Raw genomic sequence first — 22443 nt, 5'->3', positions numbered from 1 at the left:
AACCATGCCTCCTTGGCCAGCAAAGAGCCATAAACATGATGGTTGCCCTCTCCTGATACACTGTCTTGAACACTCAAGGAAGCAAAAGAATGGGAGGGAAAGCATATAGCAAGCCCAGAGGCCATGTCAAATCGAGTCTGTGCAACCCACAAGCTATGAAAACCTGGTATAACACCACCTGAGTTGGTGGTTGACATCAGACATGAGTAAGTCTATGTGTAGTTTCCTGAACTGACATAGAATTTTCCTGATGACTGTGTTGCTGAGCTGCGATTTCCCTGGGCATCAGGGTCTGTCAACTCAGTCAGTCTGCATCAGTGTAGACTCTGTATACGTGCTCTGCTATCAGAGCCAAGATTCTTCTTCACCCAGGACAACAGTAATGTTGCCTCTGTTGGATGGATCTGAGGTCAGGATAGGCTATATTATTTTTACGATTTACTCCCTGTTACGCGTGTGAGCAGAACTAAAAAACTTAAAAACAATCAATTAGCAGAGTTTCAAAACAATTCCATGCAACATTAAACTTTTGGGATTAGGTTGTATACCCTCTTTATATTGATCCAGGCTGTGGTGGCTGACTGGATCATTCCCTTTCCCCTCTTCATTAAAAGAATCACGTTAACAGATCGTAGACTTAGCATTAAAAGTAGTGTTTACTTACATAAGGTCTTGCACTTGATTCAGCAATAGCAGTAATGAAAAACAAGGCAGACATTTCTACCTCTAGATTACAAAACACACAGTTGAGTTCAAAAATGGAGTCTCTGCTTGAGCAGAGATCAGGTGACTGTCTCAGAAGCATGGTGAAGAAGAAAAGCTGAAGGCAGTAGAAAGGATTAAACCCTTGTGTCCTTTTCATAGATTCATGGAGTTGGAATGGACCAAGGGCCATCTAGTCCAACCCCATACAATGTAGGAATCTCAACTAAAGCATCCATGAAAGATGGCCATCTATTTTCCCGCCAGAGAACTAAAGGAAATGATGTCAGATTTCACCAACAAGAGCAGCTAGAACTTGTTTCTTTAGTTGACATGTCCTTTTGTAGCAGCGGAACCACGCCAAAGTATAAAATCCATTTTGTATTAAAAAGCAAGGACAAAGGCCTGCGATGATTCACGCTACCACATGGAAGACAAGCTTCCTAAAATGTCAATTTTTATTTAAAATAAAAAGTGTACCTAGCGAGAATAGAAGCAGCATTTCAATTAATCTTCTTGCTTCACACCATGACTGCCATTCTGATTAATTTAAATTGACATGAGAGTCAGCTTTCCCCCCCTAATGCAGAACTTGGAGAATTGCCCGGGGATAATTTTTTTTGGCACAAACACTTGAGTTACCGTATTTGTTGAAAGCTGTACATTTACACACATATTTTTTTCTCCCAAAAGAGATATACACAGAATAATTTGGTGGTAAATAGCAAGTATTTATTTGAAATGAAAACAAAACAAAAAGTACCTGAACTATTGCATTTAATCATGTATTGTAATTGTGTTACTCTACCTTTTTGCATTGGAGACAAATATACAATAAACATTCAAATATCACAGATTGCACACTAGATAGTAATTCTTCTGGCCTTTTACATATCCACCAAAAAAACCCAGAAATTGGAGTCCGCAATATAGTACAAAATTCCACCCCTCCAGTCGTAGCCAGTTATCTTCAATTTACTCCAGTTGCTGTACAAATAAATGGCCATTTACCTAGAGTTTACAAATTAATAACAGGACAAAAAATATACATTGTACTGACACAAAAAGTCAGTTGTGTTAAGTCATGCAACAAGTAACCAAACTTGCTGAAATTAAAAATATTTTCTAAAAACAGTTTTAACTGCATAAATATTTTTTATACACAGTTCACTTACCAAAACAAAAAGGAGTCTTAAATGATACAAAAAAAAAAAGTTTCTACTGATTTTTATACACGAGAAAGTGCAAAATAATGTCTCTAAGGTGTTTTTACTATTGGACTGATGGATGAAGGGGGTGGAGTTAGCCACTCTCCACTTCCTGTGTGTGAACACTACAATCGCACAGTACAAAGGTAGAGCACATGAATGCATTAAAATGAGGATCACATCAAAGAACGAGGCAGGAGGAGAGATGGGAGCTATGGGACAGTGCAATAAGCTAGAGGTGCTGCTCTGCTCAACAAAATTAAATGCAAAACCACAAATTTGGGGAAACAGAGCTGTTCAGTCCAGAATGCTCTGATAAGTCTATGGAACTATGCTAGACATTGTTTAGGTCATTAGAGCAGCAGCTGCTGGGGGACTCTCAGGGCTCAACTGGGCCAAGAATCCAGCCATTCACTCCAGTGGAGCTTGTGTAGGACTTCCATGTCAGGGGCCACCAGAATGAATGGAGGTTATGGAGTGCCTGTTTCGTGGTGCAGCTGAGCCCCCATTTTCCCTTTTCACACAAACAGAATACACAAACCTCTTCTATCCATCATCTGGCTACACAAATGAGTTCTGGAAAAAAACTCAACCCAAAGTAGGCAGCTGAGAAGTTCAGCCCACAGAACCTTAAATACACCTATTACTATGCAAGTTTGATGCAATCAGCCACACAAAAGGAAAAAAAAAATCACCTTCCATCTTGAGGAGTGGCAAATGTAAAAAGTGTAGAATAACACTGGTACAACATGTCTATGTAGTTAAACATGCTAAAAAAGAAGGAGTAAACATCTCTACACATCCTGCTGTCTTCTAACAACCCAGCAATAGTTGTAACTGTGCTATCCAGTGCTTAGAATTTTATTTTCAATAATTTAGGGTGGTTTTTTTTAAAAAAGTAACAATCCCAAATTCTCAAGCTAGAGAGACCAAGTTAAGCTGTTCTTCTAATGTTCAGTCTTTCCTTAATAAGAGAAACAAAAATTTGGTGGTGTGAAGGTGCTTTCAGAGAATTCAAACACGTTTTTTAAAAATATTTAAATATCTGTAATTTGAAAACTAGTTTTATCAGGTCAAGATCTATAAACCACTTATGTTTACCCATACTTAAGGCTATTTAGTTCGACAGGTCAGAATGTATGCTGGGACTTAAGTGACTTGGAGATCATGTTGTTAGGCTGTAACAACAAAGTAAAAAGCAACTAAGTGCGGAAACTGACTTTCCTTGCAGGGCAAAGTAGGCGAGGCTGCTGGATCAGTGCCATTTGCCATCCAAAACCACAGAGTGGGTGAAGTAATATTAATAAATTTGCATGCATGCGTGTGTGGAATGATTTCCTTGGGGACTTGAACACAAATCCACAAACTGATCTAATTCTTGCAGTTTATAACCATTAAAAACATCATCATCAAAACAGACAGTTAATCTTCCAATCAGTGCATACATCTCTATCACCAGGGATGTTTAAGTGGACAAAAATGGTCAGTGAGCTCGATTTACTGTCAAAAGAAAGTACTTAATCAATATAAGCAGTGCGGAGTGTGTGTGTGTGTGTGTGTGTGTGTGTGTGTGTGTCCCACTTAATCTTGTGTAACGCTGCAAGGTACTCAGACCATTGTAAATACTTCGTCTTTCCCAACTGAAGTGATACAGATCTGAGAATGTCAGCGTTTTTGCCTTAGTGTTGTGCCCTGTTCCTTTTCACTTGGTAGTGTGCCAGGGTTTAGGTTCTGTTGCTAACGTGACCATCAACTCATCTGCTGCAAAACAGCAGCGGTGATCTGGGAAACTGAACAAGGCCAATTCATCTCATCACCTGTTTACAACATGGTATACATTACAGTGCAACGAAAACAAACAGCACAATAAAATAAAAATAAACCACCACTTTTCAAGGCCATGTTCCAAAAAGGATGCCCATGGATTGCGCCTGATCTGTGTATTCCCCAATCTCTACAGACAAGATGGACTGGAGAAAAAGTGACCCAAGAGAGAAGTGAGAAACATAAGGTCTTAAACCACTAATGTATGAAATGTCCTTCTTCAATGAAAGTTTGAGTAACATCCCCAAGGTTGATGGTACGCCAATGAATGATAAAGGCAGCCTAAAAAATAATAATAATGAGTTAAAGACAACCCCAGCAGAAAAGCCCAGTTAAGGGGAATAAAAGGTGGGCAATTGTTCTTGTGCAACTCCCATTCACTTCAATAGGCCCTGTGCAAAAGAATCCCCCTCAATATATTGGTATTAGCATCCAGTTATAACAGCAAGGGTCCCAAGTCTGTTATTTTCTTCTCTGGGGTAGGGCAATTCTGAGTTTCATGCAAGGCATTTACTACTGTCCAAAGTAAGGCCTGGCCTTTACTCTTGTAGGAACCAGCTGATCCAGAAACTGCAAAGAATAAGCACAAGCCAAGGTCCACATTGTATAAAAAGAGACCATTTTAAATATGAAGATAGGCGCTCAATAGCTTCTGTATTTTTTTAAAAAATGAAACAAAAAGAGGGTCCTTATCTTACAGTTGAGAATGAAAGATTCCGAGTCCTATTGCCGCAGACAAGTTGAGGGTGGTTTGCCCCGCCTTTCAAAACTCTCTGAATGACCTGGTTTAAAGTTAAGATATTGCGAGTAACCAAAGAACAAACATGCAGCCCGGGTTTTGAAAATAAAATACAGATAATGCCTCAATGCTTTTTTTTTTTAAAAAAACCACACATTCATATTTAAGTAGATGGATGAGCTAAAAATGAGACGCAAGGTATAGTGGTTGGTCTGATGTCCCAGGTAACAGGCAGTTAAGTTCATATTTCAATAAAAAGGCCATTATATCTATTTACAATATCCACAGTTTGCTTGCGAAGAAGGCAGATTTACAACTATCTTCTAAAAAGCCTTCTCCTTCCCGCAACACAAATAAGGTGACTAGCTCTACAAAACCAAAGACAGAACAAGGGGTGGTTAACGATGGGTTTTCCTTCCCAGCCACGTTAGCAGGGAAGGCTGGGTCTTGTGGGTCCTCGCTGCAGTTGCGGCAACTGCTCGTCTCTCTGCCTGACACTCGCCGGCCACATGAACGCTTTCAGCCCCTTCTCTGAAAATGTACATGGAAAATGAATGATCCCTTTTGCTCGCAAGCGCTTTGCTGCGCAGTACAAAGACGAAGTGTTCAGGGCTAGCGTTGCAATCCTTTCTAGATGTGCTGCGTGTTCGTTCCTGCAATGAATTAAATTTACCGAGTTCCTGGGGGCCCTGCAGTGCTCAGCCTGGCGTTTTGTGTGGTTTGCCTCTGCCTTGTTAATTCCAGGATCCCTCCTCAGGGCCTCGCTCGTGCTGAAGGTTGTAGTAACAGTTCTGGCAAACCCGCACTGGGGAGGAGATTTTCAAACGCTTGATTTCCGACTGGAAGCGGCTGCACCTGGCGTGGGGGGGGGGGAAGGCACACAAGAATGTGAGGTGTTATTCCCCTCTCTGCGCCTGCAGTTTATTACGGTGGATGATGAAGTCTTCGGACTGGGCTATATCTCTTGCACGAGACTCGGGCAGGAGCAAAGAACTGTGGGAAGTAAACTGTTTTCCTCCTGCATTTTTGCTCAGAATCACATGGTTCTGCTGTTAGAAGAACCTTGCTCTAGGGGCAGGGGTGTTCTCGGGGCACCCGGTCATCTTGAGCAAGGGAAGAACCAGCAATCGCTCAATGGAATCCAAGGGTCATGGTATAGTGACAATACTACTGAAACGGAAATGGAATTTCTGGGATAACTAGTCTTAAAGTGGCCGGCAATGGGCTTATAAAGGATCAGCTGTTCTGAGAACCAGCACTAATGTTTACAGGAGCTTCTGGAAATAGGGTATTCCACTTATGCTATTGTGGGTTTAATTTCCCCTCTAGGCCAATTAATGAGCTCTATCCTACCTTTCTCAAAATAATATAGCACCAACTTATCTAGAGTAAGAGAATTTATTTTTGGTGGGGGTATCAGATTTGCTAATGAAACAAATAGGGTGCCTGCTGTTATCAAGAAGCAGCTCTTCAGACAAGTTGTGTACAAACGTAGACTTGCCAGGGACAAGTTTAATGATATTTGGAATTCATTTTTAAAACTAGATTAAGGTCTGATTAACTACAAAAACAAGTTTTTTTCATTTTTTTGTAATGTACACAATATCTTTTTTCTGTTTTGTTTTCTACATGGGTACTATTTCTTGTTCCTTCTTTTTTTGTGTGTCTTATCTTATTCCGTGCACTTGTAATTCTGTACTTTTTATTTCTCAATAAAGAATACAAAATTAAAAAGCAGCAGCTCTTCAGATGCTAGCACTTCTTTGCGAGAACCAGTCTGTAAAGAATTTACAGGAGAGACCATCTTTCTTACTTCTGACAGAAGAGCTGTCCGCAGTTTCTGCAATGGTGACGCCTTTCGGTAAGAGAGAAACGGACGGAGCAGCTGGAACAACAGTCTCCTCCCTCATCTTTCACCCAGTGGTCAGCTGCAGAGCGGCCGGGCTGGTCACTCACTGACCAGCTGAACACTCTGCCTCTGCTGTCGCCTACCAGAATCCTGCTGTGATCCCTGAAAAGAGAAACAGATACGCAAAGACAAATTAGCACTTGATTTAAGCATTAGGAAGTAGCCTCAAGGCTAGAGAGAAACACATTTTTAAAGCCAGAGAATAGTAGGCCAAAGGTAGCAGCTTTGCTCCACACACCCCCCACCTTGAATTGCTGAATCAAAGTAAGGTCTACCAGGTCAGACTTACTTTCTCCCAACTTTGAAAAAAGGTAGGGGAACACCAAACAAATGAGAAAAAAGAGTGTCAGAATGGTAAGCCAAAAATACAAAAATTGTAAAGAAGAAGAATGCCCAAAGCATTTCATTAAAGGCCTCATTGTGTTCCTGGCACCTGATACTCTGACACAGGCTAACTCTGAGCACAGTACAGTGGTACTTCGGGTTACAGATGCTTCAGGTTACAGACTCCGCTAACCCAGAAATATTACCTCGGGTTAAGAACTTTGCTTCAGGATGAGAACAGAAATCGCGCAGCGGCAGCGGGAGGCCCCATTAGCTAAAGTGGTGCTTCAGGTTAAGAACAGTTTCAGGTTAAGAACGGACCTCCAGAACGAATTAAGTTCTTAAGCTGAGGTACCACTGTAGTTTTACCTAGCTATCATGGCTTATAGTTGCATTTCCTGTATGTCTGACCAAGGCATCCCCAAACTCAGCCCTCCAGTTGTTTTGGGACTACAACTCCCATCATCCCTAGCTAACAGGACCAGTGGTCAGGGATGATGGGAACTGTAGTTCCCAAACAGCTGGAGGGCCGAGTTTGGAGGTGCCTGGTCTAACCATTCAAAGTAATTTTCATTTCCAAACTTGTTTGTTTTGTTCTAGCCGATCTAAAGCCGAAACCACTACTGTGCCTTCAGCTGATATACTGAGGACACATAGAAAGCAGGTCACTCACTTGGAGATGCCCAGTGCTGTGATGTCTGCAGGATGTGCGTTGTCCTTGCGATCAAAGGCCGTGTGCATAGTTAGTTTGCTCCTGAAAACTAGCTGCCGCTCCCATCTGTAGCCTAAGAAAGGAAAATGGGTAAGAATGTAAGCAGATGTGAAGGGTGGGAAACACATCTGCATGGTGCCTGATCAGGAAGGAAAATGCCGCTCAGGATCTCGGCCCACTTGCCCCAGAGAGTACAGGATTTATCTGGGCACCCGGAAACCTGCCCAGGCAACACACTTCCAGTGTGGCATGTCGCCACTAGGCGTTTCCCTACCTGGCTTGAGCTTGCTGTAATGTCGTAGTTCCCCTGGATTAGGGTGTGGGTGGTTAGCTTGAACCTGGGGGTGGACTTTCGCTTGCCCCTCGGAGTAGTTCACGAAGATGAAGCCATCCTTCTCATCCAAGCTGAGCTGGTCAGACCAGCGCCTCGAGTCGTCAGAGCTGCTGTCTGCCGACCACGCAGCTGCTGCTCGGGCTGAGGACGAGCGAGGCCTGTGGCTGGCGCTGCCTGGCTGGCTCCGGCTTTCCTGCAACTTTGGTTCCTGGCCAAGGCCCTGGTCTTCTGCTTCCGAATCGCTGCTGTCCTCATCCGGGGCTTCCTCTCCTGTTATATGCAATGCGTTAAAAAACCCCCAAACCCAGCCATGATTCGCTTTCCCTCACTAGACCCGCTCCTTCATAACTCTGACATAAAACTTAGGCCCAGATTCATACAAACCACATTAGGGACATTATTACCATATTTTTTCACTCTATAAGACGCACCTTTTCCTTCCTAAAAAGTAAGGGGAAATGTGTGTGCGTCTTATGGAGCAAATGCAGGCTTTGTGGGCTATCCCAGAAGCCAAAACAGCTAGAGGGAGCGCTGCGCCGCGCTCCCTCTTGCTGTTCTAGCTTCTGGCACTGGGAGCCTTCATCCTGCTGCCCTGAGGAGGCTTCGTGGGCTAAGCCAGAAGCAAGCCCATCAGTGACGGGCTGCCCTCCCTCCTTGGGGAAAAGCCTGCAAGCGCCGCACACACACTCCTCACAGCTCGTGAAAGGGAGCACTGAGCAGAGCCTGGGATGCATACAGGCTCTGCTCAGCACTCCCTTTAAAGAATAATTTTTTTCTTGCATTCCCCCTCTAAAAACTAGGCGCGTCTTATGGTCGGGTGCATCTTATGGAGCAAAAAATACGGTATGCCATCCATGCCAGGGGGCAGCCGAAGTGGTGCTCCCCGATATTGTCAGATGCCAGGCCAGCAAAGAAAATGATCAGGGATGTTGGGAGTTAAAAATAAGTTATTAAAAACTAATAATTTTATTGTTTTACTCTTTTCATTCGCCGTTTTGAGATTTATTTATTTTAAAGCAATCAAATGGTATATAAATGTATGAAATAAATAAATAAAAGTATAGCCCCAACTATAACTGGAGAAGCAAAGGTTTCCCACTCCTGAGCTACACCTTGAACAATTCAAAGCTGAACACAAAGCCAAAAAGAAACAGCACCTATTTGGGTTTCCGGACACTCCTCCTGCATCTCAAGCGCCTCCACAGGTTCAGGAGCTGGAGTTTCCGGGACCTGCAGAAACTCCATTCGCCAGAACTAGGAGAAGGAGAGATGAAAGTGTGACTCTGAATGCATACATCCCTTGCCGTATAACCTGGCTTTCAACCTGATACGATAACAAGACATGGAGCAAAGCAACATTGAAAGCACTCAAGGAGACACAAAAATCAAGGCACATTTAAATTACAATCGAACTAGGTTTCTAACTGTATGCCCAAAACTAGCAGATGGGCTATTCAACTGCTTTAATATATGAGTAAATGAATATGCCATTGAAGAATTCTGAATAGATAGGAGCTGCAATTAGGAATGAACCTGGAAATCCTATATAAGTCCTGTCATCCTGTTTCCCACAGTAGATGCCTATGGGAAGTCCACAGAGAGGACAGGAGTGCAATATCCCTCTCCCAATTAGCAAATTTAGATGTAGAGTATATAGCTATCACACCTAGTAACCACTGATGGCCTTATTGTCTGTGAATCTGTCTAAATCCCCTTTAGACTTCAGATTCATGAGTTTCAATGCTGCCCCACTCCCTTTCCTCCGAAACTCTCAGCATTCAGCTTCACTGGATGAGCCAGGTTCTCATATTATGAACAAAGGAGGGAAAAAAATACTCTTTATCAACTTCCTCTGCACCACGAGGCATGCTGCCGACCCACAGTTTTATTTCTACACGACTGCTGGTACTTACTCGGACCACTCCGTCCGAATGCCCCGTGACAATCACGTTCTGGGTATCCCATTCATTCATTTCTGACATGCAACAGCACAGGATTTGCTGGCTGCGCCCGGTGAAAGTGTTCACGCTCACTATGGGGTTCCCATTAATGCTCCACACGTGGATGTAAGTGCCAGCGCAGGACACAATGTCTCCCTGAAAAAAAGGATAAATGTTTTAGGCACACTTAGAGTTCAATGATGCCATTCTTTGCCATTCTGGAGGAGAAACGCATCTCGATTTAATATGAAGAACAAAAGCGTGGTCTGGCTGGAAGCTCAGGAACCGATGACTTGAAACTGACCCCATCAGGAACTGATCTGCATAGACAAGAGGCTGCAATCTAGCTAAAGACAAATTGAAGGCCCTGTAATATGCTACTGCTGTGGCACACAAACAATGTCCCTGCAATAGCAACTGTTATCATGTGGGTGGGGTCAAGAGCACAGCTCCTTTCAACCCAACTGCCATCATTCGGGAAAGACCATAACAAGCCTACATGATGACATGCTTTCCATTACAGTAGTACCTCGGGTTACATATGCTTCAGGTTACAGACTCCGCTAACCCAGAAATAGTACCTCGGGTTAAGAAGTTTGCTTCAGGATGAGAACAGAAATCGTACTCCAGAGGCGCAGCGGCAGCGGGAGGCCCCATTAGCTAAAGTGGTGCTTCAGGTTAAGAACAGTTTCAGGTTAAGAACGGACCTCCAGAACGAATTAAGTACTTAACCCAAGGTACCACTGTATTACAGCAGGATGAAGCCACAAGGAAGCAGCTTAAAGGCCAATGCGGTATTGTAGGATCTCTGGTATTCTGCTATGCCTGCTCTTCTAGTGACGGTGCCAAAAATTTATGATAGGTCTCCCCCTACTCCAGAGTCAACTTGCCTAGTTACTGGGCCAACATGATGGTCAGGGGAAAATATGGTAAACAATGGTTTTGGAAGAAGAGAAGGAAATCTCTGGTTGACCCCCTATAGTAAGTTTTTCTAAGTACACAGCAAGCTGCAATAAATCACACAGTTGAAACCTCAAAAGGGGCTCCATGATGTTTTCATTTAATAACTTGGAAAATGTCACTAACTAGGGGACATATGCAATCTGGAGCTGAAATGGGCGCAACCAGCTCAAGAGTGATTTTCTACATTTGTATCTCTTCTAAGAGAAGCAGTCCATGTTCTGATCTGTACCGTCAGTTCGTTGATGCAGAGGGCTGACACGGGGGCCCGGTGGCCACGAAGCTGCGTCAAAAAGGAGAGCTTGTTCAAATCCCAGATGATGCAGGTGCGGTCCCGAGACCCGCTCACAATGATGTGATAGGCCAGAGAGGCTGTCAAACACGTGACTGCCTCGGTGTGGCCGAGCAGCGCCTAAAAGCAGAGGAAGACAGAAGAAAATACATAAAGCGTTTGCTGCAAATACAGATACTGGAATAGTTTTCCTTCGGAGAGAGGGAAAATGTGGGAGCATGACACTATTACTAGGTTGTAGAAGACGAATTAAAATCTAAGAAACACAATGCTACGGAAACTGAATAGTGTGGTTTCTTGCTGAATAACCTCAAACCACTTAAGTGGGGTTTGTAGCCATTTCCCAGGCGAGCCTCGTTGAAATAAATGGAGACTCTGCGATAGCCCTGGTGAACTGTGCCTAAGCAAAGAATGACAACAAGAATGAATTCTCAGCCCCTTCCTTGCCTTTTGCTCACCCTTTGTTGATATAGGCAGACTCCTATGGGGACAAAAGACAGTGGCAGGACATAGGGCAGTGGTGAATTTCAATGGTTTTAGTAAATTGTCCATGCAGTCACATGGACGTAAGGCTATGGTTGTGCAGGGTAATAAGCAGATTTTGTTCAGAGCTCTGACAGAATCCAGTGAATTTCTTCTTTTCCCCAGAAAAAACAACAACTTTTGGTGATCTATCCATGTGCCAACAGTTGAGGAGGGCAAAACCTTCTGACTTAGTTCACTCCCAACTTGCCGGATTTAATCAGTACCGATGAACTATGCTTGGGCCCAGTTTTCTGACACAGAAATCCAGATTTACCTGCTTAAGAGTGAGCGTTCTGGCTTTTTCCTTGGAGGTGCCCATCTCCCATACACAAACAACTGTGCTGGTTCCTCCGGTGATGACCAGCTTGGGATTTGGACAGATGGCACTGAGAACCTGTCCCCATTCCGACAAGCATTCATAAACGATCACGGCCTAGAAAGGTGGAAAAGTAAAACAGTGGACCCATCAATTTACAAACCGTGGCCAGTTTCCGGCATCCTATCACTGTGTTGGTTGGTTGGTTGGGGAAGATACATTTCCTTCCACCCAACCTTGCATCCTGGAAGAAAACTGGCTCACACTTCCAAAGGCAGTTCCAGGGGAGAGGCAATGGATTTCTAATACTCCCATCCACAACCAAAGAGCTGGGTTCGGAAGCTGCATTCAGGAGCCAGTTCCTTGGTTTCATGGGGAGGGGCAAAGCAAGGGAAGTGTGGAAAGACTGGGATCAGGATACAAGTAATAGGAGAAGAAAGCCTGGAATCCTCTACCCCCGGAACATAATTCATTCTGTATTTTGGCCAATCTTAAAGTCATTACCATAGCCCATCCTGCACCAAAGGATGCTGCTCATGCAAATTATACTTATTAATTAAAACATATGTACATTTAAAAGACAGATTTCATAAGAAGTGTTCACTAGAAACAACTTTCTGTGAAGTGTTAACTTGCCCCACGGCCTGCTTAGATACTGGATTTATTTATTTATGTTACAAACTTTCACAAAATGCACTGCTTGAGTGTTAAAAACCAACAAACCTCAAAGCAGTTTTTTAAAAAAGATAAAACAATAAAATTATCAATAAAAATTAACAGCAATGATTTCAAAAAAGTATTAACTAACAACAGACTAAAACCTGCATCAACTTTCTAAGTACCTAGATAGTCTTGTCTGAACAAAAATGTGTTCAGCAGGTTTCTAAAAGGGTACAGTTAAGACACCTGCCTGAGGCAGCTTGTTCAGTCATTGTTTTCCATCATCAAGCATGCAAGTTAAAGAGCCACAAAAATCTGAGAGACAAACCTTGTCTGACTCATAGGTTCCCAGCCTGCAGCTGAGATCTGCATAACCCCAAGCAAAGGTTTTATTCCAGGCTGGCGGAATTAGCACTTTATTCTGCTCCACTGCTAAAATTCCTTTGTCCGTGTACACGATCTGTCCTACACGCTCCTTGAGCTCTGCTCAAAGAGAGAAAGAAAAGCGAGAAAGAAAAGATAGCAGCACTCACAAACAAGAGCTCATAAAAACATTCACTGTTCCAAGATTAGGTGAAAGCTATACCCAATCACAGTAGAAAGTGAGGATATTTCACGAGAACTTTGTTATCTTTCTGAGAAACCTGCTTACACTACTGAAAGCTCTGAAAGAATTTAAACAGTGACCAGTGATGTTAAATTCTTATCAACTCCCATGACACAGAAGTGTAAGAAACTGGATAAGAGACTTTCAAGGGCGCAGAGCTACTGAGAATGCTTCAGGAATTTGTTAATGCTCAAATCAGTCTTACGTTTCAGCAGAGCAGTGGGGAAAGTGGCTGGCAAGTATCAAAATAACTTTGTATAAATTCAAATACAACCATTCCATTGTAAGAAGACTTATTTTCAGTCCTCTAGCAGTCTAGCGCCATGAATCTTGTTCATGGTTCAGTGTGCTAGAAGCAGGGCAAATCCGAACAGCACAAAGCCTAAGGGAAGATCTGTAGTGGAGGCACAATGTAAGGCCGGCTCCCAGTCCAGAAGGCTCTTTTGTGCTCTCATAATTTCCAGCGAAGTCAGGAAGCATGGAAATTAACTTGGGGTTGCAGCCTGGACAACTCTCTGAATGTCGCTAGTGCACACACCTACAATCTCCAGAGAGGGCAGGACAATTAAAGCCAGTTTGTAGACGATGTTCCCTTAGAGCCCTCCCCATCCCAACACAGCCTTAACTGCAAAGAGAGGCTATTGTGGAGTGGGGGGTATTAGCGTGGCCTTTGCCACCCAAGGTGCAGGCACTGGACACCACAGTAATATAGGCCTCTATGCAAATAGAGTCCAACATGTAATCCAGATCTCTGCCGACTATCCACACTTCGCAACTCCGAGGGATCAGGATTTGTGGGTTTTGCTTACACATTTCACTCTATGAGCACAAGCCCTGTTCAAACAAGGTGTCTAATGCACAGATGCCATTGACAATCCTGATCCCACATCAAGTGAAATCTTTGAGGCACATTGGCCTTCGTTTTGTTTTCTTCATTTTAATATCAGCTTGTTTTAAACGCTCTCTAGTTTAAAGACTGGGTTCATATATATATTGCTTGGTTTGTTTTCACTCGTTTCTTTACCTGCCATGACATGTTCTGTTGTTTCTAGTGCACTGAATTTTGGGCATATTCTGTTCTGCTTATGCCATAACATAGATGCAATGAAGGATGCTTCACATTTTTAATTGATTAAAAAAAATACATTTTAATTGATACAGATGGCCTTGGAAGTCTTTTTCTTCTGGAGTAAACAACAGTATATGTTTTAATAAAAATGCCTGGAACTATGAGCGTAGTTCTAAAAAAAAAAAATCTAAAGTAAACTGATTGCAGCATTTACCTTTTACTGGTGCAAGAGAAGGCCTCAGGTTGTCTAAATGATGGAAAAAAATCTTGCCACTGGCAATACCTGGTGGGATAGAAACCCCACTTATTTCTCCATTAATTCGGCTTCTCACTCGCTTTGGAGGGTGAGGTTTCTTAAACAACTGCAGCAAGACAGAAAACATTACAGGCTTAGCAGCAGGCCTGCAAATAGTTTGCAGCAACACCTCTCAAAACATGTCAGCACCATCCATGAGACTTGTTGCAAATAAATTCCCTAACAGAGATGGATTTCACAGTCACAGGAAACACACAAGCTGTTTTCAGTTGCCTCGGCCCACCATGTGACGATGAGTCAGTGAAATACCAGTATTCGCCACTCCTGATATGCACTCAAAGCCATGTTAAGCAACCACGGGGTGCTTTTAAAGGGACCATCAGAGGGGCAGATGGAATGCTGGTGTTTATCAAAACAGGATGCTAGTATAAATACTGTCAACCTTAGCAGATTAAGTGGCAAACATAAACAGAGAATTATTAAGATTTGGCAGGCTTCATCCTAAACATTTAATAACATTTTAAAACACTCCTTTAAAATCTAACTGTTCACATAATTTCACTGTTAGAGAGGGACGTTTTTGCAGTGGAATGTTCTCAGTGATGAAGGGACAGGTCACCTCTATTTTAGCTTCTGGGAAGGTAGTAAAAAGTTTTATCTTTATTTTTAATATGCAGGTATTGAAGGGATAGAAGCAGCTAATTTTAACCCAGTTCTGTCTTAGTCCTTTTATGTTTCAGGTTTTTAGGATTTTCATTTTTACCACCAGCTTCAATGCTGAGAGCTATGTAGGATCCCATAAACAAAACCCTAAGCAAGTAATTTTAATTTTGGAGAAAATGTTATTCACTTTATGTTTTGGCTGTGTGGCTGTTTGTTCTTTGTCAAAATCTGTGCAAGGCCTTGGAACTCCATATATTTATATTTTATGTCTGGAAATTACATTTTACTTCTGGAAGGCATCAAGGGCACGATCCACTGGGCAAGCACGACTAAAATCAAGATTTTGCATATTTTTCATTCGTTTAAATGGGCCTTGCACATAAGATCTTCCTTGCACAGAAGACCTTCCTCCTTTGCTTAAGGTCTACCCAGATCCCATTCAAACATGAGTATATTCACTGCTATGTGTCTAAACCTGTATGCTTATTTTTCTGTGAAACAAGATCACACCAACATACTGAGGATGGACATATTTGTTTATTCCTGGAGTCACTCTAAGACCATCCAGTTCATTTCCATTTGGGTCATGCTGTCGTGTGGTGACATTAATATGCAATATTACAAAGGTGGCATGAGCTGAAGGCCCACCCCCTGTCCCAGACAATCCCAAGGATTGTCATTCAAATATGTCACATTTGCATGACCAGCTTTTACTTTTACTAGGAAATCAAAGCAACAGCGACTTGCCTTTTAAAACAAGAATAAAGCCCATGGAAATGAGATTCAAACTCCTGATTGCTCCATCCTCTCCCAAAGGGCCAAGGGTCTCCAAGTCTTGAACAGAAGGAATTATATCTCCGAAAGGACAAAGCAATAGAATATACCAACTTTGTCTTGAACCACAGATGCACCTTACTCAAATATCATTCATTACCTGTTTCGGTATCTGTCCAAAGTTGTTAATGAATCCTATTGTAGCCGTTTCTTTTAATGGATCATTTATGTTGTATATGTCCACTTGGCCCTCATAGAAGAGATGATGGAAAACGTTTACAGCTTCTACTGCAGGCGGCCCTTGCTGTTTGTAGCCAAATATCAAGTCTATCCACTCGTGCAGGTGAGAACTCACAAAATCGCATTCCAAAGCCTGCAATTCAAAAAGTGCACGTTAAATGGAGCAGACCTGTTTACAGGTGGGAAAAGGCTTGTTTGCTGAAACAGATGGCGTTATTAGTCAACACCATGACCAAATTTCTTTTTTAAAACTGCTTTACTTATTTTCCTTCAGTTTATAGCCTGCTCTAAAAACATTGCAACTTTTTTTTAAAAAAACAAACAAAAATAAAACTTCATTACAGAGTTCTAATACAAAGGAAGGTGAGAACTTATCAACTGGACTCACTACGTCAACTGACATGTCTGATAATCCCAGTGTGCTCAACATGTACAAAAGATATAAAGAGCAAAACTATCAGCCAAAAATGCTTTCTTCCAAACAGAATAGCAAGATTCGGATGGGAGGCCAAAAAGGTGTTGTAGTTTCTAACAAGAACATACATTACCTCCCGATGCACTCTGATGAATTCGCGGGGATCCCCTTTAGCCCATGGGGGGAGTATTACATCCCCAAGTTTAGTGCCATTCTGCTTGCAACCTACAAGGTGAAAACAAGGATAAAGAGGGTTTTTCCGCAATGAAGTGTGCTTCTTGAGAAAGTTTAACAGGACACCTGAATGAGCTCCATAGCGCAAATGAGCAGTTTAAAATGACCAATCTCCGAAATTAAGACTAAAACATACACTGCTCTTATCTTTATTTAATACACATCAAAATCCGCTTTATGTTCATCTTTCGACGGTGTCTCTGTAGGAAATAGAGCCGTGCCATCGAAAGTGGCTTTTCTCACCTAGATCAAAGTTGTTGGAATTGAGTAGCAACTCTGGGAGGTAGAAGAATTCCGGGATCAGCTCCTTGACATCTGCCATATTGTGCTTAGATGCAGAATACCAGGCTTCACGCACACTGTGGAACATTCTGTCAGCCAAGTCAAAGTGGCCGCCCTGAGGAAGGAAAAAGAAGTATTTGCACGGCAATTAAGGCGTTCCCTACACTGCTCATCACACCTTGGAAGCAAATGGCAGAAGTAAATCGTTTACCTGTAGCCTTAAGAATATCTGTGTAAAGGGTTCCATTCGCACAAGATATGAGGCTACTATCATTGCTGATGAATAATGGGTGCCGTAATGATAAGCTGGAGTTTCACCTGAAAGAAAATGGGGGAGCGGGGAATAGCAGGAAAAGGAAATAGGAAGGAAATGAGAAAGTCTGTGTTAAATTACTAGGCTTAGTCAGTATTAGCTTGCTAATACCAAGACACTAAGTACATCTAAAATTGGTATAGTTAAAATTTGTTTCAATGCTTATAATTTGACACTATAGCCACTTACATTGTTATAGTGCTCAACTAATCATATTTCTTTTTTTTTTAACGTCACACACAGTATTTTATAACATGCTTTTTGGAATTAAATGCTTCAGATTAGACGCAATAAGTTAATCTAGAGACACCTTCACTGATCATTTCTTGAATGTCTTTATCAGCGGAAACATTTCCAAGAACTGATGGAGACAAGCAGGATTTTATAAAATTATTATATTAATTTAGCACAGGGGCTCAACTGAATCACAGCAAATTTCCTAATGATAAACCTGTCCTCAGCTTCTTAGCTGATAAATCTGATGATGTCTGGTGGGATCTCCAGCCCTCAGAAAATCAGATTAAAGGAAAAGCCACAGTACCATTTATTCCATTACATCCATCTTGGATTGTGGATGATAGATGTTTTATTGCACTTACCATTAGGGTCTTCCCAGTCTTTGTAGCGCTTCTTATACTGAGCTAACCTCTCGTCAGTCTGGGCTCCCATCGGTTTGGCCAAGTTTCTAAATGTCTTTGGGTTCGTAAGATCCAATTCCTTTAAAAGTAAACAAGTAGTAAAGTCCATTCTTAAGAAATTTGTTGCTCTGACTAATTGAATACATTCACGTGAAACTATTTCTGGCTCCTCTATTCAATATATTGAGATACTGGTTTCTAAAAATGTTGGCAGCTACTCTAAATATTTAGCTGCTCAGGCCTGATTTAAAACAATTGTCCCTTTCTCTCATCTGAAGTGCAGATACGTCTTTTATTAATTCTCTACAAATCACTGCAACATTACTCAAGCCTCTGTCTTGAAACACCACAACTTACCTCACAGATTAGTTAACAAAGAGTAATATTTGAAGAAGCAAGGCTTCCAGCCCTAATCTGAGTTACTTTTAAGTGCAGGGTTTTAGGCTTCCAAGAACAGGCTTTTATTTTACAAAATGTAAGATTTTTATGTTTACCTCTGAATCATAGTCTGCAAGGATCCACGGGAAAACCGGATACTGCATGAGGTCATTGTAGGATCGGCCAGCCAAAGTGTTTAAGTGCATCAGATACTGGAAATTACTGATTTCACCTCTCTTTGTAGAGATAGCACACAAAACAGAACAAAACAGCACTGGTGTTAATTTCCCAGTAACAAAACCAAAAACGTTTCAGTTGTCCACCGCTTTATAAAATACAGGAACTTAAATGTGACAAAGCATTTTGGCCCCAATATTACATGTTCAAATATTCTATTTCAATCCACTATGAAAAGGAAACTTTAAAGCCCTAAATGGCCTCGGCCCAGTATAACTGAAGGAGTGTCTCCACCCCCTTCGTTCTGCCCAGACACTGAGGTCCAGCGCCGAGGGCTTTCTGGCTGTTCCCTCACTGCGAGAAGCCAAATTACAGGGAACCAGGCAGAGGGCCTTCTCTGTAGTGGCACTCGCCATATGAAATGCCCTCCCATCAGATGCAAAGGAAATAAACAACTATCTGACTTTTAGAAGACATCTGAAGGCAGCCCTGTTCAGGGAAGTTTTTAATGTTTAATGCTGTATTGTGTTTTTAATATTCGATTGGGAGCCGCCCAGAGTGGATGGGGAAACCCAGCCAGATGGGCAGGGTATAAATAATAATTAATAAATTATTATTATTATTATTATTATTATTATTATTATTATTATTATTAACTAAACTACTCTTTATACTCACCTCCCACCTTTGTGTAACAGATTTCTCCCCCACTAGGGTGCTCAGCAAGCCAGAGCTAAGGAGAAGCAGAAAGAGTCAGTACTCTTGCCATTTAGCAGTGGTATATGAGAGCAATGTTAGCAACTTCATGTAACACGGAGCAACTTTTTCCTTGTAATCCATGCTACCATATTAATTATAACTGATTTTAAACTATTAAAGAATCAACAGTTGTACCATCCTAGTATCTATGGATCACTATCAATGTCACGAACATGCCAACAAGGAACGGTCACCTCTAACAGTCTAACATGCTTTGATGTTAGAGCTCGTGTAGTGTAGCTGTCTGAGTGCTTCAAAAACAAGCTTTGGTTTCCCAGTCATGGTTTGCTTGGAGCAAGCCAACCACCATGACTCATGGTTCTGATATGATACTAAGCCGGGGATTGTGGTTTGCAGCTCTCACTCTGGCTAGGAGAGGAGCAAAGTGGGAGACATCTAAATATTCGTGATGAACCTTTAGCTATGGTTTACTATGATGCATGAGGGACGCCGGTGGCGCTGTTGGCTAAACCACAGAGCCTAGAATTTGCTGATCGGAAGGTCGGTGGTTCGAATCCCCATGATGGGGTGAGCTCCCGTTGCTTGGTCCCTGCTCCTGCCAACCTAGCAGTTGGAAAGCACGTCAAAGTGCAAGTAGATAAATAGGTACCACTCCAGCGGGAAGGTAAACGGCGTTTCTGTGTGCTGCTCTGGTTTGCCAGAAGCGGCTTAGTCATGCTGGCCACATGACCCGGAACCTGTACGCCGGCTCCCTCGGCCAATAAAGCGAGATGAGTGCTGCAACCCCAGAGTCGGTCACGACTGGACCTAATGGTCAGGGGTCCCTTTACCCTTTACTATGATGTGTGAGCACAGTCAATTTCAAGAGAGAAGCCCCTTGCTATTTTATTTGCATTGCTGTTCACAATATTTTATTTGCATTTCTGCTTTTTCTTATACTCCAAATCTCCTCTACTTACACTGGGAAACACATTAAAGATAGTGAAAGTCACCAGGAGGTTCAACTTTTAAAACAGCCGGATGAGTAGAAAGTAGTCAAAACGAATACTGTAAATTCTTCACTTCCAAAACTATCGCGTGGAATAAAAAAACCACAGACACTCACCCTTGTTCCACACTGGTGTTGGGTCGCTGTCCAGACACAGACTCTGAACTGTCAGTTAAAGATGGAACGACAGCCAGAAACCTTAAAAATAATAATAGGATAATGTAATCAACAAAAATGCCTTTTAATTAAGATTCAGGTGGCGCCAACTGCCAGACTGTTAATGAATTAATCAGGCTGCTGTGTCTATTTTTATTAAAAGTATACATTGCAATGAAAAAACAGTAAAAAGAAAAGTACACCTCAGTTCTAAAAGAGATTTTTGTGGGGATGGGATGGAGAGGAAGGAAGGCATTCAAAGTGTTACTGTTAGCACATAAAGCCCTTAATAGCTGGGAACAGTTTATTTAAGGATCACTTTAACCCCAATATGTGTCCACTCGGCTGCTTGGAAAACATAGCAAGCAAATCCTCTTTTGTTCATAAAACTAGAAGGTATAAGGCAGGAATGAACAATTTTTGCAGGTGTCCACAAAGGGAATTGAACAGCAGAGTCCATTCAAAGATCTGCATTGATCCTGTGATCTTGAGTCAAGGGTGACTAAAGAGGTGGTCAAGTTCTGGAGGTGGCACTGAATTACTCTGGTTAGTAAAATCCCAGACTGAAGATCTATAAGAGGACAGAGGAGACCCCACCTATATTCATGCTGTGTAGTGTCCCCCTTACATGTGTCGCTGGGGTGTCTGAGATTTTCAGCAAATGCAACATCCCCTTCTGCCTATTGAGCTCACTTCTTGGTTGATCTTGACATATGGGTTCTTGAGCTCTACTGGTTGGCTGCCCTCTTTCTAAGGCAGGCTGAATTATTAGGAGCAAGTTGAGATGAAATAATTCTCTTGTCTTTGTAATAAGGCTATGTTTAGCATAATATAGGCTAGCTGCTGCGGCGGCCAGATTTTCATCTCACTCCCTGTTAAGAGGAATTCCCACAGTGGATGAATGGGCAGCAGAAGGGCAGGGGATAATGCAGTGTTAAATGTTAACATCTCCTCGTGGTCAATAAAAATTCAATATGGAGTTGTTTCTCATTTGTGGTCAAATGTTTACAATTTTTTCTCTATTAATATTCTTGCCTAATATCAATAGGAGAGCATGCTCAACACACAAGCCTAACAGACCCTATTGGTATTGGTTATAAACATCACATTCTCCCAAGCCCTTTTGAAGAGCCAAGCCTCTCCCATGGCTGCCTTGCCAATACCCTTGTTATAAGTACTCTTATTATAAATAATATGAATGGAAATACCTTTGGTAGACTTTATTTCTTACTCCTTTCTGAAAAGCAAGAAGATAGTTGCGTCCATCTCCAGAGAATACTTCAACAGCAATTGGCTGCAAAGAAATGGCAGGTTTTAAAAACGTTGTCCAAGCACAGAAGAGTAATTGCTGTGGACTTTCACGAAGCCGAAGTCAGACCTTTTTTACCTAGGTATGAAGCCAACTTACGCCTGCAAACTGTGCTTTAAAAATCAGCCCTAATCCCTTTGTCAGGCTTTACAATGCACCGGAGCTTCGAGACTAAAATGTTTAATAAAAAGACTACAATATATATTATGTGTAGGGTTTTATCCCACCTTAAGCAAGTGGCAGGGTGACGCCAGTGCCTATAAAATATAAAGCTCTTAACAACTTGGAACCAGTTTACCTATGAGATCGCCTTACCGCGCATGTGCCCACTTGACTGATATGATTGGAGGAACTGGCGCTAATACAAGTGCCACATAATACCTGTTCCACATTTGTAAGAACTTGATTGTTTAGTGTGGCAACACCTACACTTTGGAACGCCTTGCCTGTTGAGATCAAGCATATGAATATTTTCAGGTTGCGCTCTGCGGCGATCCGGAAATAACAGAGAGCGTTACTTCCGGGTTTCGCCGCTCGTGCAGACACTCAAAATGACATCATGCACATGCGCGGAAGCGGTGAATCGCGACCCACGCAGATGCGGGTTGCGTTCGCTTCAGGATGCAAACAGGGCTCCGGAACGGATCCCGTTCGCATCCAGAGGTACCACTGTAATCTTTTTGGGGCCTGCTAAAAACATTCTGGTTTAGACAAGCCTACCCAGATGCTTAGAAAGGTACGGTAATTTTTAAAGGTTTTAGTATTTCAGCCTTTGTACG

The 22443-nt window shown here is 42.2% G+C and overlaps 1 protein-coding gene across 5 annotated transcripts in view; it reads right to left on the bottom strand.

Annotated features, from left to right (window-relative positions):
• Nucleotides 1–1462: 1462 nt before the first annotated feature.
• The window catches only part of WDFY3 (WD repeat and FYVE domain containing 3), a 132098-nt gene continuing 111117 nt past the window's right edge, over nucleotides 1463–22443 (bottom strand). For all 5 annotated transcript variants that reach the window (XM_053404180.1, XM_053404176.1, XM_053404178.1 and 2 more), the window contains 19 exons: nucleotides 21564–21649; nucleotides 20317–20397; nucleotides 19170–19224; nucleotides 18431–18550; nucleotides 17898–18015; nucleotides 17197–17303; nucleotides 16947–17100; nucleotides 16603–16694; nucleotides 15975–16187; nucleotides 14336–14483; nucleotides 12774–12928; nucleotides 11744–11902; nucleotides 10885–11064; nucleotides 9666–9848; nucleotides 8910–9006; nucleotides 7693–8022; nucleotides 7380–7491; nucleotides 6287–6484; nucleotides 1463–5328 (listed from right to left, as the gene is read on the bottom strand). In XM_053404180.1, coding sequence (XP_053260155.1) covers nucleotides 5208–5328; nucleotides 6287–6484; nucleotides 7380–7491; nucleotides 7693–8022; nucleotides 8910–9006; nucleotides 9666–9848; nucleotides 10885–11064; nucleotides 11744–11902; nucleotides 12774–12928; nucleotides 14336–14483; nucleotides 15975–16187; nucleotides 16603–16694; nucleotides 16947–17100; nucleotides 17197–17303; nucleotides 17898–18015; nucleotides 18431–18550; nucleotides 19170–19224; nucleotides 20317–20397; nucleotides 21564–21649 — 2709 coding nt within the window. In that variant the 3' untranslated portion in view covers nucleotides 1463–5207. The remainder of the gene's footprint in view (nucleotides 5329–6286; nucleotides 6485–7379; nucleotides 7492–7692; nucleotides 8023–8909; nucleotides 9007–9665; nucleotides 9849–10884; nucleotides 11065–11743; nucleotides 11903–12773; nucleotides 12929–14335; nucleotides 14484–15974; nucleotides 16188–16602; nucleotides 16695–16946; nucleotides 17101–17196; nucleotides 17304–17897; nucleotides 18016–18430; nucleotides 18551–19169; nucleotides 19225–20316; nucleotides 20398–21563; nucleotides 21650–22443) is intronic.

This window comes from Podarcis raffonei, chromosome 9 (genome assembly GCF_027172205.1).
Source record: "Podarcis raffonei isolate rPodRaf1 chromosome 9, rPodRaf1.pri, whole genome shotgun sequence".
Lineage (NCBI taxonomy): Eukaryota > Metazoa > Chordata > Lepidosauria > Squamata > Lacertidae > Podarcis > Podarcis raffonei.
This window is presented reverse-complemented; position numbering and strand designations above follow the sequence as displayed.